The sequence below is a fragment of the Crocodylus siamensis genome, chromosome 2 (genome assembly GCF_052110815.1).
Source record: "Crocodylus siamensis isolate JL-2025a chromosome 2, ASM5211081v1, whole genome shotgun sequence".
Taxonomy (NCBI): Eukaryota; Metazoa; Chordata; order Crocodylia; family Crocodylidae; genus Crocodylus; species Crocodylus siamensis.
The window spans coordinates 221,537,211-221,553,963 of record NC_143396.1 but is presented as its reverse complement, the minus strand read 5'-3'; the positions used below and the strand labels follow the sequence as shown (position 1 = coordinate 221,553,963).

The 16,753-nt window shown below is 42.0% G+C and overlaps 1 protein-coding gene across 7 annotated transcripts in view; it reads right to left on the bottom strand.

The window, feature by feature from the left end:
- FUT8 (fucosyltransferase 8) overlaps positions 1 to 16,753 on the bottom strand; it is a 286,256-nt gene that overhangs the window by 15,914 nt on the left and 253,589 nt on the right. For all 7 annotated transcript variants that reach the window (XM_090033168.1, XM_090033167.1, XM_090033165.1 and 4 more), the window contains one exon: positions 9,702 to 9,948. In XM_090033168.1, coding sequence (XP_089889294.1) covers positions 9,702 to 9,948 — 247 coding nt within the window. The remainder of the gene's footprint in view (positions 1 to 9,701; positions 9,949 to 16,753) is intronic.

Sequence of the window (16,753 nt, the reverse complement as noted above, 5' to 3'; positions counted from 1 at the left end):
AAGTCTGCTGCTTCCCGGAGGCCCGCATCCGAGACATTGCAGAGAGGATCCCGCAGCTCCTCCGGCCCACAGACCACTACCCCATGCTCCTTATTCATGTGGGCACCAATGACACGGCTCGGAGCACCCCCAGCCAGGTCATGAGGCGCTACAGGGATTTGGGAGCGGGGCTTAGGGGTCTGGGAGCTCAGGTGGTGTTTTCCTCGATCCTCCCAGTCTCGGGCTATGGGCTGAGGAGGGAGAGGAGGATCCACGCGGTGAACCAAAGACTGCAGCGCTGGTGTTATCAGGAAGGCTTTGGCTTCCATGACCACAGCCCACTCTTTGGAGAGAGAGGCAGCGAGCTGCTGGGAAGAGATGGCCTCCACCTCTCTCCCCTGGGGAAGAGGCTCTTCTCAGCCAGGCTGGCTGACCTGCTCCACTGGGCTTTAAACTAAGCCTGCTGGGGGGTGGGGAGACTACTGCCCCTGCTGGCCCGCTGAACGGCCCTTGCAAAGCCAGCGGACCAAGGCACTTAAGGGGGCACTTAAGGGAGCTCACCCCTGCCCCAGCCCTGGCACAATCTGTGGGCAAGGCAAGAGCCCCCAAGGGCACACTTGCCTGCCTGTACACTAATGCCAGGAGCCTGGACAACAAGCAGGACGAGCTCGTCCTCCTGCTCAGTGCAAAGAAATATGATGTCATTGGGATAACGGAGACCTGGTGGGACTCCACCCATGCCTGGGTGGCTATACCCTGTACAGGAGGGATCGTGTTGACAAAAGGGGCGGAGGTGTAGCTCTCTATGTGAAGGAAAGCTATATGTCCCTGCAAGCTGATGTTGGCAACCGGCATGGACAGCTAGAGACCCTATGGGTAAAAATTTGTGGGGAATTCGGCACAGGGGACACAACGGTGGGAGTCTACTACAGACCTCCCACTCAAAGTCCCGAGCTTGACCAGGAGTTTGCCCGGGAACTGACTGAGGCCGCTTGCTCCAGGACCTTGGTTGTCATGGGTGACTTCAATTACCCGGACATCTCGTGGGAAGATCACGCAGCTAAATCTGAGCGGGCACAAAGCTTTCTCTCGTGCATGGATGACCTCTACCTGACCCAAGAGGTCTATGGGCCAACGAGAGGCAAAGCGCTGCTTGACTTGGTACTGGCTATGGGGGATGACCTAATCGGCGACCTAGTGATCGATGGGAAGTTGGGTGACAGCGACCACGAGCTGATCACCTTCACCATCCGCCGTAAAGCTGGCAACTCAGTCAGCAACACAGAAGTCCTTGACTTCAGAAAAGCCGACTTTGACAAGCTCAAGAGGCTAGTCGGTCAGGCCCTCAGGGACCATGACCCCAGGGAGATGGGAGTTCAAGAAGAGTGGTTGCTTCTCAAGGAAGCGATCCTCAGTGCACAAGCTAAATCTATTCCAACACGGAGGAAAGGCAGCAAGAAGGCACAGCAGCCCCCCTGGCTCTCCAGAGACCTAGCAGACCTCCTGTGGCTAAAAAGGAAAGCCTACGAAGGATGGAGGACGGGATTCACCTCCAAGGAGGATTACTCCGCGCTGGTCCGGTCCTGCAGGGACCAAACCAGGAAAGCCAAGGCTGCAACTGAACTCCAACTAGCTTCAGGCATCAAGGACAACAAAAAGTCCTTTTTCAGGTATGTGGGGAGCCGGAGGAAAAGCAAGGGCAATGTTGGACCCCTGCTAAACCAGATGGGGCAACTGACAACTGACGCCCAGGAAAAAGCCAACCTATTAAATAGGTACTTTGCGTCAGTCTTTCATCAGTCACACGGGATGCCCATGCCTGCTATGGGACAGGGAAATCTGGGTGACGGGGATCCCCTACCCTCCATCAATGCTGACCTCGTGAAGGAACACCTTGAGAAGCTGGATACCTTCAAGTCAGCTGGCCCTGACAACCTGCACCCCAGGGTACTCAAGGAGCTGGCGAGCATCATAGCCCAGCCCCTGGCACGGATCTTTGAAAACTCCTGGCGCTCTGGTGTAGTGCCCGAAGACTGGAAGAAGGCCAATGTAGTGCCGATCTTCAAGAAAGGGAGGAGAGTGGATCCGGCTAACTACAGGCCCATTAGCCTAACTTCTATCCTGGGGAAGATCTTAGAAAAGTTTATTAAGGAGGCCATCCTTGAGGGACTGGCCCAGGCTAACATTCTAAGGGACAGCCAGCACGGGTTTGTTGCGGGTAGGTCTTGTTTGACCAATCTCATTTCCTTCTATGACCAGGTGACCTATCACCTGGACGAGGGAGAAGAGATTGATGTCATATATCTTGACTTTCAAAAAAGCTTTTGATCTGGTATCCCATGATCACCTCTTGGCCAAACTGCCCAGTTGTGGCCTTGGCTCCACCACGATCCGCTGGCTGGGAAATTGGCTTCGTGGTCGGACCCAGAGGGTTGTGATTGATGGCAGTCAATCATCGTGGTGCCCTGTGACCAGTGGGGTCCCTCAAGGCTCTGTCCTGGGACCCATACTGTTCAACATCTTCATTAATGATGTGGACATTGGAGTTAGGAGTGGACTGGCCAAGTTTGCCGATGACACCAAACTTTGGGGCAAAGCATCCACGCCAGAAGATAGGCGGGTGATCCAGGCTGACCTGGACAAGCTCAGCAAATGGGCAGATGAGAACCTCATGGTGTTTAACACCGAAAAATGCAAGGTTCTCCACCTTGGGAGGAAAAACCTGCAGCATCCTTATAGGCTCGGCAGTGCTACGTTGGTTAGCACTACAGAAGAAAAAGACTTGGGGGTCATCATTGACCACAAGATGAACATGAGCCTCCAATGCGATGCTGCGGCTAGTAAAGCGACCAAAATGCTGGCGTGCATCCATAGATGCTTCTCGAGCAAATCCCGGGACGTCATTCTCCCCTTGTACTTGGCCTTGGTGAGGCCGCAGCTGGAGTACTGCGTCCAGTTTTGGGCTCCACAATTCAAAAAGGATGTGGAGAAGCTTGAGAGAGTCCAGAGGAGAGCCACGCGCATGATCAGAGGTCAGGAAAACAGATCTTATGATGACAGGCTGAGAGCCACGGGACTCTTTAGCCTGGAAAAGTGCAGGCTCAGGGGTGATCTGATGGCCACCATAAGTTTATCAGGGGTGACCACCAGGATCTGGGGGAACATCTGTTCACCAGAGCGCCCCAAGGGATGACGAGGTCGAACGGTCACAAACTCCTGCAAGACCGTTTCAGGCTGGACATAAGGAAGAATTTCTTTACTGCCCGAGCCCCCAAGGTCTGGAACAGTCTGCCAGCGGAGGTGGTTCAAGCACCTACAGTGAACACCTTCAAGAGTAAATTGGATGCTTATCTTGCTGGGATCCTATGACCCTAGCTGACTTCCTGCCCTTTGGGCAGGGGGCTGGACTCGATGATCTCCCGAGGTCCCTTCCAGCCCTAATGTCTATGAAATCTATGAAATTCAACATTGGGCTTCTTACTTCTCTTTAATTAGCCTGAGAGATCCACGCTATCTTATTGCAGTGCTGCATTTTGTGGAAGTGTTGAAGTGGAGCACAGGGGTCTTCTTGCCATAAGGATTGTCAGTAGTTAGGTAGAAGATGAATATATTTAGAAGTTTTAATAACAAGCAAGTGCCCCCCTGGACCTGAACTTTATGCACACTATTTATAGTGCTTAACTCCACTGAATTTTGTGCTCAGTGGGCATTTATACACATATATTTGTCTGCTCCAACGTGCCAGAAATATAGTGTGTCGGAGCAGACTTGATTAATCGAGTCTGCAGAGCATGTGAACTGACACGCCTGGTGCTGTATCACATGCATTTGTATAAACAGCACAATGTGAGCTAAGAAAGTGGTAACGTTGCACTTTGAAACTAAAATACTTTTGATGTGTTTTGGTTCAAAAGCACACTGCTGCCATTTTCTCAGTGCTGAGGTGCGTTTCACCCGTTACACAAATACACTCAATGCAGCACTGGCTGCTTTTAAAAGTGCCTGGCGTTGCATCACATGTGTATGTATGTGCATGTACTCACTGTTTTCTGCAGGAAGGGCAGTAGGTGCCATACACTCACTAGAGGAAATTCTGAGCAACTGGAAAGACTTTAATGCATGATCAGAGCTCTAGTTTGCTTCCCCAAGTATGCACAAAAATATTGGTTGAATTTGTCAACTTACATTTTTTTCCAGGTGGCTGTATCTTGGAAAATCCTGGCTTAAATGTTCCCAATCTGGATCACCATCTCTATCTTAAAACCCAATTTGGCACACCAGCTTTCAGGACCTTTTACATAATCATATTAATTTTACAGCAATAAGAGGAGATGCCCTTAAACGGAGAGGATTTTCAGAGAAGGATGAAGTGACTCATTCATCTCATTACAATGTTTTCACCTGAATGAGAACATGCCATGATGATGAATACAGACTAAATTAATAGATCCAAACATTCAAACCTCTCCTCTTCATTCCCCTTGCTCACTCCCAGTGTTCAAGAACCTGCAATATACATTCAGCATGCCTCCTCTCAACCCTTTAAGTCTACTGTTCGCATCATGTGTTTGTTGCATGTTTTCAGCATGCCTTTTACATCGCCCCACGCAGACAATCAAAATTTTCCTAAAAAGCAGTTCATAGGGGTACAGGGAGAAAGGTTCAGAGGAGCAACATAGGAAGGAGTTTCTTTCACCCAGGGCCCCTCTACACATGCATGTAAAGGCGCAACGGGTAAGGACCTGCTGAAATCACAGTGAAAGAGCGATGCATGGCAGCTCCTTTAACCTTGCAGTTTCCCCTCCCTGCCCCACTTTTGATTGGTGATTGGTGGAGAGGCCCTGCCGCCTGCTCCTGATTGGAAGTGAAAACTACAGTTTTAAATATGGCACATTTTTGCCTCCTGCAGCTGATTGGCTGAGGGGCCCAAGTAGTCCTGCTGCTTGCTGCTGATTGGCTGCAAGGCAAAAACTGTGCCATATTTAAAACTGTAGTTGCTTAAAACATGCTATAAAGTTATTTCACATTTTTTGTGGAATTACTTTGTAGCTTATTGATTGGTTTATCGCACCATTAATTGGTTGACTATGTTGCTGGGTCATAACTTACCTGGTTGATCATGCCTTAAGTGTAACGTGTAGAGGGGGCCCCAGACATCAGCACATGTAGAAAAGACAAGAAGGTGCTCAGACTCATCCCTAAACAGCAGCCTACTTACCCAGGTCTCAACTTCCACATGAATGAGAGCACATGTGGGCAGAGTTGCTTAGCCTCCTTCACAGGGAGAAAATCCTTCAAAGTCTAGTTTATACCGGAGACGTCCAGAGGAACAGTTTGAATTTTCTGCTGTACTTAGATTTCATTTCCCCCTTTATCCCCACCCCACAAAGCCATTTAAAAGAAGGAGATTGTAGCAAGATGCTTTTTTTTAAATTTGATCCCAGATATCTCCCAAGGATTTGATTTGAACTACACTGAGCACAGTACAGACAAAAAGGTAGAACAAGTTAATGAAGAGAAGGTACTTAGAGCATTTCAGCTGTTCTACAGTAATTATCCACATGCCTGCTCTTATCTCACAATAAGTGAAAGCTAAATTACAATAAATTCTCTCTCTTTCATTTAATTTAGCCCCATTTCACTGAGTTTCTTAGGGTTAGCTTTCACTTATCATGGGGTAAGAGTGGGCACGAAAGCACTTATCACGAAACAGCTAACTACAATAAGTTCTTGCCACCTTTTAACTCGTCCTTTGTTTGCCCATGTGTAGTCAAAGCCTCCTGTCACTAAAAAGGGGGAAACACAGTAGGTTAGCCAGCTGAGGAAAGGGCTGCACACAGCAGACCTAAGCTGAAATGTGTAAGAGCAAGCTGCCCATTAGAGCCAAAGAGAAATATGTGTGCAGCCTAGTGAATCAGCCGACTAGGCAGAACTCCAGGAGCAGAAGCCAATGCCTGGGGAAAATGGAAGAGGACTGGTTCCTTGCAGGGAGCTGAGCTCTCCAGAGACAGTGGCTGCATAAGAATCCCCTGGAAGGCATTGAAGCGCTCAGAAGGCAGAAAGATGTGAGCCCCAGTGGATGAGGGCTACTCAAATGTTTGTTCACCCAGAGTAGGGAAGTTTTTTGTTAAAGTGGAAGGTTGCCCCCCCTCTTTTTTATCACTGGAGGACTGGGTAGGGCTATAAGGGGTAAAGAGAAGCCACAATGGGGTGCCTGAGAGGCACACCAAAATTTAGGCCACAAGGAAGGTGCATAAAGGGCACATCAGAGTTTAGACCCTTGCCAAGAGCACAGCACAAGACCTAGGTGGCCTGAGGCCAAGAGGGCCAAAGTCCAAGCCTGAGCGGGGCAACAGAGGTAGCCTAAAGCCAGGACAGCTAGTATTGAAGCCTGAGAGGGACCAAGACTGGACCGAGGAGGCTGAGAGCCTGAGAAAGTCAAGACCAGGGCCAGAGGGGGCTCCAAGCCTGAGAGTGGCACAAACAGGGGCAGAGGGCCAAAGCCAAAAAAGGGGTGAGACTGGGGCTGGAACCCAGAATCCAATGTCCAGTGCAGTGGCTTATGCTAAGAGGGGCACACATAGAGCAAAGGAGCCAAAGCCAGGAAGGCCAAAGCCCCTACAAAGTTTTCAAAGCCCAAGAAGGACAACCATTGCTGGGCAACCTCTCTGAAGAGGTACTGTGTACCATCCAGAGGCATGCGCATGGCTGTAGGAATGGATGGAGATCATGCCCACAGCCCTTAAGGCACCCAGTGTCCTATGGCACCAATAGGGCTGAAAGAGCCATGACAGATTGAACAAAGGCAGACTGATAGAAGACTGGATGCCCTCTGGGCCTCAAGGCAGCCTCCCAACCTTTTGTTTAGAACATCAAGGCATGGCATGAAAACAGTACAGAAGGGCACCCTGGGGAACTGGAGGAGGCAGGAGTCATACATCTACTAGAGGGCAACACAGCGTCACTGGATATGTGCCCTGGGTACTGCTCAAGTTCAATGTCTACTGCTTTTTGCCAAGAACCAACCAGCACCTCACCACTCAGTAGCTACTCTTAAACTATGGACACACATGATATACATTAGCATAACTTAGACACGTATTGTTTTATTCCTGATTTTTCCTTGGATGATTCAATACTGGATTTGCATATGTTATACCAGGGTAAGATGCTACGTTGCATGTTTCCTCCCAAGAGGCTGAAACCAGAGCCTGCTAAGAAGAGAAGAATGATATTGAAGCTAACCCACTATACCAGCAGAACAGAGACCTAAGAGAGCTGCAGAGAGTCTTTTTAGAGTCTTTCAGTTGAGATCCAAAGGTTTGGATGTTAGGTTTCTCTTAGCGAGGGTCTGAGGACGGAGCGTGACTGAGCCTGCAAACAAAAACCAATAAGACAACTAACATTTGGTTGGAACTACTGTGCCCGCAAGTGATAAAGCTCTGCAAATTGTTACATGTACCTGTTCTGGAAGCTACCTGGGGGAGGGGCAGAGCCCTCACATGTATGCTAGCTGGAGGAAGTCAGTAGCAGCTGTCCCAAGAAGCTTGTCTGCTACTTTCAATAAACTGTGTAATTGTTTCTGGACTCTGGCTCTGAATTATTGATCATGCGACCAAATAACATGTGTAGCAAGGTGACTAGGTTTCCTGGCTTCAATCAGTCCTTGAGCCCTTCAATCTGGTCCCAGTAACACAGTCTCTCTCTGGGCTCAAAACCACAGGCTGTAGTGCCTGGGTTCCCAGGGCTCAGCCAAAAGCAAAACAATCCAAATACATACGCCTTTAGCCCAGTCCCAACAATACCGCCTTCAAAACCCCAGGGTAGATCTACACCATGGGGTTCAGTTGCAAATATCAAAACAATCCAAAATCAACACGCCCAGCATGAGTTAGCTCTCACTCTGTACTCTTCCTTCAAGGGGTCTCCTCCTTCTCCATCTAAACATTTCCCCCTCTAGTTTCTGCAACTTGCTTCCTCTTCCTCTTCTTTTATTTCCAGTCAGCCAGTTATTTCCCCTCATTATTGCTAATTGCCTGCCAGCTGAGTCCCCTTCCACAGGCAGCTTGTTGCCAGCTGGCTAACTGACCCACACTGCCTGCCTGCAGCCTGTTACAACATGGTAGCAAGAGTGGGGAATAAAGAAGGTGAAAAAAAGAAATGGCACGTCTGGAATTCCAAGAGCAGTCACAGCTGTCCAACAATGGAGCACAAATTTGGAACAAGTTCAAGCAGAGCTTCAACATCCCTATATTGGCTGGTGGAACCATGGAGAACGAAGACCAAGTTAAAGTAGTTATTTTTTTTAAACTAGCAAGGCAGGAAGATATCATTGAGTACAACTGTTTGCAAATGGCAGAAACAGAAAAGACTAACTAACTACGAGACAATCCTGAAAACATTTGAAGTGTACTACAGGTCAAAACAAAATGAAACCTTCAAAAGGCTGAACTTTTATTTGACAAAACAAAGAGCATGAGACAACTGGGGAGTTTCTTATGGATCTTACGCTTTTGAGACTGTAACTCTGGGGAGTTAACATAGTCTCTTAGAAGAAACCTAACTGTACAGGAGTCAGTGATATTAAGCTTAGAAAAAAGCTGTTAGAAAATAGTGGACTCACTTTGGAGTAAGCAATTAGACTTTGTCCGACTTTTGAAATGACATATGTTACATACGGGATTCCTAAAATAATGAAAACATATAATGGTCCTCAATTTAACTATTTTGAGTTTTAAAAGTTTGCATTGAAAAATGAGTTTCAACACAACACTCGTAGTCCCAAATACCCAAAATCAAATGGGCTGAAGGAAAATAAAGGGCACTTGTTAAGAAACTGTTTAAATAAAAAAAAAAATCAAACAATTCAAACACTGATCAATAGTTGGCACACCTAAATTACAGGGCAACACTATGAAACCTTCACAGAAATCCCATTTAATAGGAAGATCAGAACCAGGTCGGCTAATTTAGTGAACAATAGGTCGGCTAATTTAGTGAACGACGACTTTGTTGACAAGAGATAAAATTAATTCTGAAACGTTCTAAGTGGTCTAAGGTTCAAGGGGTCTAAGGAGTTACCACCAAAGCAAACCACAGAAGTGGTAATAAACATGAACTTTTGAAGCAAAAAGACCCACCCCCCAACTATTTAAAGACTTTTCCCTGTATCCAAAAGGTAGAAGGAATGTTATGAACCCTGATACAAAGGAGGAAGTGGTATTTTCAGGCTCTGGTGTGCTTTTATTGATGCCTAAATAGAAGGCAAGGATGGGAATGGTATTGGGATATACATTAATGTATATTATCAAACCAAAACATAGAAGAAAAGATTATTTTTAACTTCTAGGTGACAATTATCACAGAGCACTTAAAGAAGTAGGTAAGAACGGAGGTATGGCTCCACACCTGAAAATAGAAGAGTAAGCAACCTTTATAGAGTAGTGTAAAATGAATTACTTGAGATTGCTATATGTGGGAGAAAGGGAGTCTACTTTTATATCTAATACATTATGGAGATGCATTTCCAATTGTCATGTACATAGTGCAATGAATAAATGACAACAATAATTTTATTTAAACAGTATTGTCCACAACCCTCACTTCCACAAAAATTCTTGGTGTGAGGGTCTGTGGCAAGACAATAAAATAATTTCTTAACTAAAAACAACTCATAATACATATAAAATTACTTATAGTGAAAGCCAACATAGAATGCCTACCCAATAACTGGATGTTTGAAACCAAGTTTCCTGGTTGCTTCTTCTATCTCCTTTTCTAGCCAAGGTTGCGGACGAATCAAATATTTGACAAATTGGGAGACCCACCATACTGCAGGATCCCCATGGGCACGAATTAGCCTATCAGCCAGGTCTTCTGGGACGGCCAATGGCAAATATGGTGGTCGTGGATGTAAGCTGTCAACAATGGGAAGTTCCACCACCTGAACATCCTTGTCATTAGCTTCACCTATAATAAAATACATAACAGGATGATCCCAATATTCCACTTCAATAGCAATTTAAATGTCAGCACTGGTACAAAACATTCCAGATGGGTCACCAGAATAGAAGTTTCTATTTGTTGATAATGGAGAGGCTGACTGAAACCTTTTTTTTAAAAACTATATTTAGAAGAATGGATTAAAATTGCACAATTTTTGTTGTCAAACCTATCTCAGCAGAATGAAACTAGCGAATTCTTGAGTGGGTAACTGCTTAAATATACCAGTTGTTCATTTTCACATATTACTATTGTGCATTTAATTCTACTTGGGCAGGTTTACAACTCATAATGAAATTGAGCTTTTCAAAATATATAAAAAAATATTATTTCACACACCAAGCAATGGATGATAGAAAATCATAACCATGTAATCCTTTTGGCATAGGCACAACTCGCAGTGTAGGTCACATTTTCTGGTACATCATTATTACATTTATATATATAGTAAAGCCCACAAAACCTAGACATGACCAGGGCTGTGCTGAGTTAGGTGCTCTACAAACATGCCCTGCGTATAAAAACTTACCATCTCAAGTAAGTGGCAAATCAAGGGTAGGAGAAAGTCAAATAATCGAACACAGTCTGCACGTGGTTTTGTATGCAAGTATGCACCTTCTGTCTAATCAATGTTAACTACAACAGAACTGGTTTATACACACGTATTGGGTCCCAAACACAGATTAATATGCAAAGGCAAGAACAGGGATAGGGCATCATTTTTAGGACAAAACTCTAGTTATATTAAATACTCTTTAAAGCTAAATTAATAAAAAAATAAATTAAAATGATTGTCCATATAGTAAAATAGACAGCAACGATCTAACATTGGGTGAAAAAGCAATATCACTCCAAAGGAATGGTTGCTTCTTCTAAATCCTTTTCCAAAGGAATGATATACTTAAGAAGATTCAGAAATCCTTTTCTAGTCTGATCATCACCTTAATGAAGATGTCACTGTGTGCAGTGGTTGTCAGAGTAGCAGAGTCAGAGCTGCTAACTGGACCACTAGAGAAATAGTATATTCTCCAAGTTGCTCAAATATATTATTTTTTAAATTAAGCCATCAGAAACAAACCATCAGAAAAACATTCTTTTGGTACAATAAATAAATTATTTTATGGAAGTGTAAAAGTTAAAATGATCAGAGAATAACTGGCAAGCATCATGCAAGGTAACTGGTAAGCAAATTTAGCTAGTGTAAGTAAGAATAAGGAATCCCCGTCTTATTCCGTAAAAAGTGGCAATTAAAAATTCACTCAGTTATAACTGTCCTGTATGTAAAATTAATTTTGGTACTTTTGTGACAAAGCCCTAGCAACATAAAACATTTATTGCATGATTAAAAGGTAACCTACAAAAAAGTTTTCACTGATACTCTAGAGTTAACCAAGGCCAGTTTTAAGGTTCAGCAGTAACAATATGAGATACAGAACTTTAATTGGGAGATGGTGGTTAAAATGAGGGTTATTTTCAATTGTTTTAAAACAGTACTGGAACAAGCTATACAGAGTTGTAAATAATTATTATTCATGACTCCAATAGGTGCATCTAAATCTTTTTATGCTATCAGTTTCATTCTGTATAAATCCACATTTGTTCAAACAGGTTGAACAGATAATTAAAAACAGAACGATACAACACTTGTGATAATGAAAATACTTAACTATACAAGGAAGGTTTTGCTAGTTTAGAGATCGCTAAACTTCTAGTACTGTCCCTGGTTCTTCTAGTATGGCCATTAGAGTATAATCATAATTTTATTATTATAACCGAGATCATGCATGGACTTACAGTGGCATAACTAAGTTAGTAGAAAAATCAGATCTCTTTTAAATATAGACCAGGCCTTGAATCATCATATGGTAAGGCTTAAACTGGAACATTTTCAGCAAAGTAAAACCATCGCTCACCAATCTAATACAATTTTTGAGCACATCTGTAAGGTAATGGAAAAAGGGGAAGTATTTGACATAATTTATTTAGATTTTCAAAAGCCTTTCACAATATCCTTCACAAGAGGCCGCTAAATAAGCTAAGCAGTCATAAGGTAAAAGGAAGAGATGCATCATGGATCAAAAAATGGCTAAGACACAGAAAACAAAGAATAGTTGGCAGTCTCTATCACGGGAAAACATAAATGCCAGGGTGCCATAAAGTTTCACTTAGGCCAAAAACTTTTTAACATGTTTAATGCACTGGAAAAAAATGGTGAGCACTGCAGTGGCACAGTTTATAGCTGATGTAAAAAGTTAGCCAAGTCCAGAGAACACTGAAGAACTTCAGAAGGTTTCAGACTGAGCTGAAGAAGGCAGAACATGACAACAGATAAAATTATATGACAACATATACAAAGCAATGCACATTGGAGGAAATATAGTCAACCACCTTATTGTTTTGTAAATTTACTGTATCTACTCAGAAAATAAGGCATATCAGTGATAATCTCTACTCAATATGCAGTTGCAGAAAAAGAAAAGAGAAAAGCAAAATAAATGTTAGGATGCTTAAGAAACAGCATGGGGCATAAAATACGAAAAATAATATACATCAAGCAGGGGGCTACCCTCAATTTAATTACTGGTCACTCCCTCTTATAAAAGATATTGTAGTATTAAAGGAAGTTCAGAAATAAAGAAGGATTTGTATGAAGACAAATTTAAAAAAACCTAATAAATTTTCCTAGGAGAAAAAATTAAGAGTTCATCATATTACTTTAGAACAAGCGTCCCCTGCTGCCATTTTCAAGTGTGGGGTCACTGACACATGAAATGTGGTGGCACTTTAAGTAAAGCGGCTCTAATTAAAACACCTCCCCACAACCCCTGGAGCATATGTAAAAGTGCCCAAAGGTATTATACCCTAAAGACTCCTATACATGTGCAGGGATGCTGCTCTGATGCACTCTAATTACTAAAGTGCATGGTAATTACTGCACTCCAGCACAGTCCAGTGTCACATGTATCAGTGTCCCTGCACTGAAAAAAATGGTGCAGGGGCACTTTAAAACTTGTTCAATGAGCTTTAGTTGTAAAGCACCCTGCTGCCTTTTTTCAGCGCAGGGACACTGATGCATATGACACTCCAGGCACTTTTAATTAGCGCAACTCTCAGAGCTGTGCTAATTAAAGGGCTCCCTTCCCACCCCGCAAAGCATGTCTATAAATGCCCTAAAAGACTAAGATAATAGCTACATTGTGTTCCCTTTAAAGAAACAGCGTTTTATCAAGCTAAGCTGAAGTTACTCATCAATGGCTTGATACTTTGATTGTCAACTGAACTTTAAAAGAATTTTTAAATGGTCAGAATACTTGATTCTGTAGAAAGGAAGAAAAATAGTTTTGATTACAGTGTTGAATGCACCAGAAGGAAGTTCAGTGTGAAGTGGTGACAATGCATTTGAGAGATCAATATTGAAGAGGCTTTGATAAATAACTTATGCATTGGAACTAGTAGTGCTGGAGCTTAGGGCAAAATCCAAAAAAAAGAAAAAGGCGTATTAACTTTGAATGTAGATGCCAGATACACCACTCATGACTTATGAGGACGGAAAAAGTAAGCAAATAAGACAAATGTTGTCAGAAGATCCTGGAATGGAATACTTAAGATGTAATTTCCCATTTAGAGAGGACATCAACAAGTCAACATTAATTCAGTAAGGTACATAAACACATGCTTGATTTAGTGCATATGTAATCACACTGAACTGAGTGGGACTCCTCAGGTGCTTCAAAGACCTTGCAGGATCAGGACCTAAATGATTCCAAGTGGCTCTCCAGTTCCATATCATAGTTTCTCTTTCCACAGAACCAGAACCTGTCACTTGAATTTAAGTTATGAATGTAGTCTAATTTCAGTCTGAACGTCAGCTGGCTGGTCAAAATAACAGAAAACAGGATTTTGAATTATACTGTTGGGAATATATATGACTGCACCCAAAGCAGAAAGAAATATAGGAACTGCCCCATTTTACTAGAGCACAGGGTCATATATTGCAGTTTTCTCTCTCTAATAACGGTTGTATTGTCCTGTTCCTTCTAAACTAGGTGTTCTCAATGCAATGATGGATCTTTTCATTATACAAGTAAATGTCTAATTCTTTTTGAATATTTGAATACTATTAACCTCTTGATATCAATTATTCTGTGACAATGAGTTCCGCAGACTAGTTATGCAAAAAAGGCTTCCTTTTTTATCAGTTTGAAAATTGATGACATTCAGTTTCGTTAACTGTCTTTTGTTCTTGTATTTTTAGAAAGAGTAATTAGGAGTTTCAGATTTACCTTCTTTGTATCACTGATTACTTTACACATCATATTCATGCCCTCTCTTAGAAAGTCACAATCTTTTCCTTTTTTCATATAAACGTTTTTTTCTTAATTTTTTAATAATTCTAACCCCCCCCCAAATGACCAATATATTTACTAGGCTTTTTAAAAATAATGTCAGAAGAAGCAAACATGATTCTCCAGGTGAGACTTTCCCACTGATAACAGGTTTTTAATACTTTTGGTATTACTTTCTATACTATTTTTTATGCATCCTAATATTTCAATTTTCTAACTGCTACTTCACATTAAGTAGAGGTCCTTAGTAATTTGGCCACAGTTAAGCTAAACAGACCTGCGAGAATAACTAAACTGGTGACCGGGAAAAAAAAAGAAACGAAGAAAAGAACCTACCTATTTCATGTCAAGTGGAACAAAAATGTTGATTTCTTCAGCAAAACAACACAAAGAGAAATAGTTCAAATTGACTTAACTGTTTAAAGCTTTTAAATCATATTTTTATTATTAAACTTTGGCAATTTTCAAAATAAAATATTATACTTCAACATTTAAAAATAAAAAAATCCAAACAAAAAACCCAAAATAGATACCAAAAAGCAATAGATACCAAAAAGCAACACAAATCATTCAAACTGTTCCTTCCAATGTGCACTATGAATTTTTAATAGTTTTATCTGTGATTTTATTGCCTAGAAATCTAGCTGTATTGTGACTCTCTGAACTTTCTCAGTCTTGACTAACCTGAATAACTAATCTGAAATTTTTCTACCTCCATTCTTATCCCTTTCTACATCATTAAAAACACTGTTAAATAACTCATTATTAACCTTTTGGCATGAAGAAATCAACTAGTTATTCTAGTTTTTCCATTTCTGTCTCTCGGCAAGCTTCTAATCCACACAATAACTTTGACTCTAACCATAACAGCACTCAGTTTCTTTCTAAGTGACTGTCATGGCTTGGAGAGCCCAAGTAAATTGCATCAAACCCTTTCATTCATTATTTTGTTTATATTTTCAATCAATTGTAACAGATTAGCAAGGTATGGCTTTGCTTTGCAGATCACATTTTTCTTTTTGCTTTGCAAATCTCATTTTTCACTCCCTTTTATGTTGCAATAAACTATACCTTTTATAATGCTCTTTTTAAATGATTGTTTCATTTAATTTGCTTAGCACTGAAGTCATCACCTAGCTTTTCTGCAACACTCATCTTCCCTGCTTCTTTTACTGCATCCAAGATCAGGTTTTTTCTTTGCCATTCAACAAGAGCTGCCCTGCAGGGGTGGGGCTAAGACAGCTTGTGCAGCAGGGGAAGAGACCACATGGTGGTAACAGGGAGCACAAGAGAGGCCATGCATTGTGGCATGGGGGGAAGCAGACAGAAGATCATGAGTTTTAAATTCAGTAATGGATTCAAAGTCTCGTATTCAGATAAATATGGTATTTCCTGTTAACCTAGCACCTTTACTAATCTTATCACAGACTTTATTGTAATATATAGAGAGAGAATTTCCAAAAATCTGGCCATTGTTTATTCTCTATTATAGCCTTAGAGTTGAAAGATATCAGTTTAGCTCAGGTAACATCTTGATCGTTTGTCATTTAGCCATAGTAATTCACTTCTTCCCATCTGAACGTTGATAGAAAGCTCCGCCTGGGATAAGCATTTCCTTTGAATATGAACTGATTTGCAAAGCAAAATTTCATTTTTCTTTCACAGTAACAATCTCCACACAACTAGTTAAGCTCTGTTAAGTCTGTTTATGCATTCTCTGTTTTCATAGGCACACCCTCCGAGTACCCCTGCTGGAAGTTTTGTTAAAATTATGCTGTGCTACCTTTGTTTTTCATAAGGACATGAATATTACATGAATCAGAACTTTGATTTAATTTCAATTTTTGTTGTTAGAAATATGACCAAAGTAAAATCTAATAAAACAGAACAGCTTCATCACTACGTGTCTTCCAATCATTGTGTCTGATGGAGCCTTCTTTGAGCTGAATGAGCTGCTGCCGCCTTCCATATAAATCTAATCACAGCCCTACTTAAGAAACAACCAGAAAGGCTATTACTACGTTTGAAGCCTTACTCCAGCTGAGTGAGGAAGTCTAAATTCAATCATATGAAACAGAGCAGAGTGTTAGGAATGTTGTTAAAAATTAGCATATCACACAGTGAGGAGTGCTGAATATCTCACAAAGCACTTTACGGTCTTGCTGACTACTGCACAGGTATTGCAAAGAAAATTGGCTCATGGTTCACTGATCTCAATAATATCCTGACACATTTTTGGAAGGCAGATGGAAAGAATGATTAGTGGAATTATGCAACATTCTTGTGAATTAAGCACGTTATGAATTATCAAATAGCTCAGAAGAAATAAAAATATATATTGTTCTCTTTTCCTTTCGCAACAGAACATACCTCCAATTGTTTTTAATGCTTTTCAATTATCATTTTTATGAAGGCTCATCGCACTG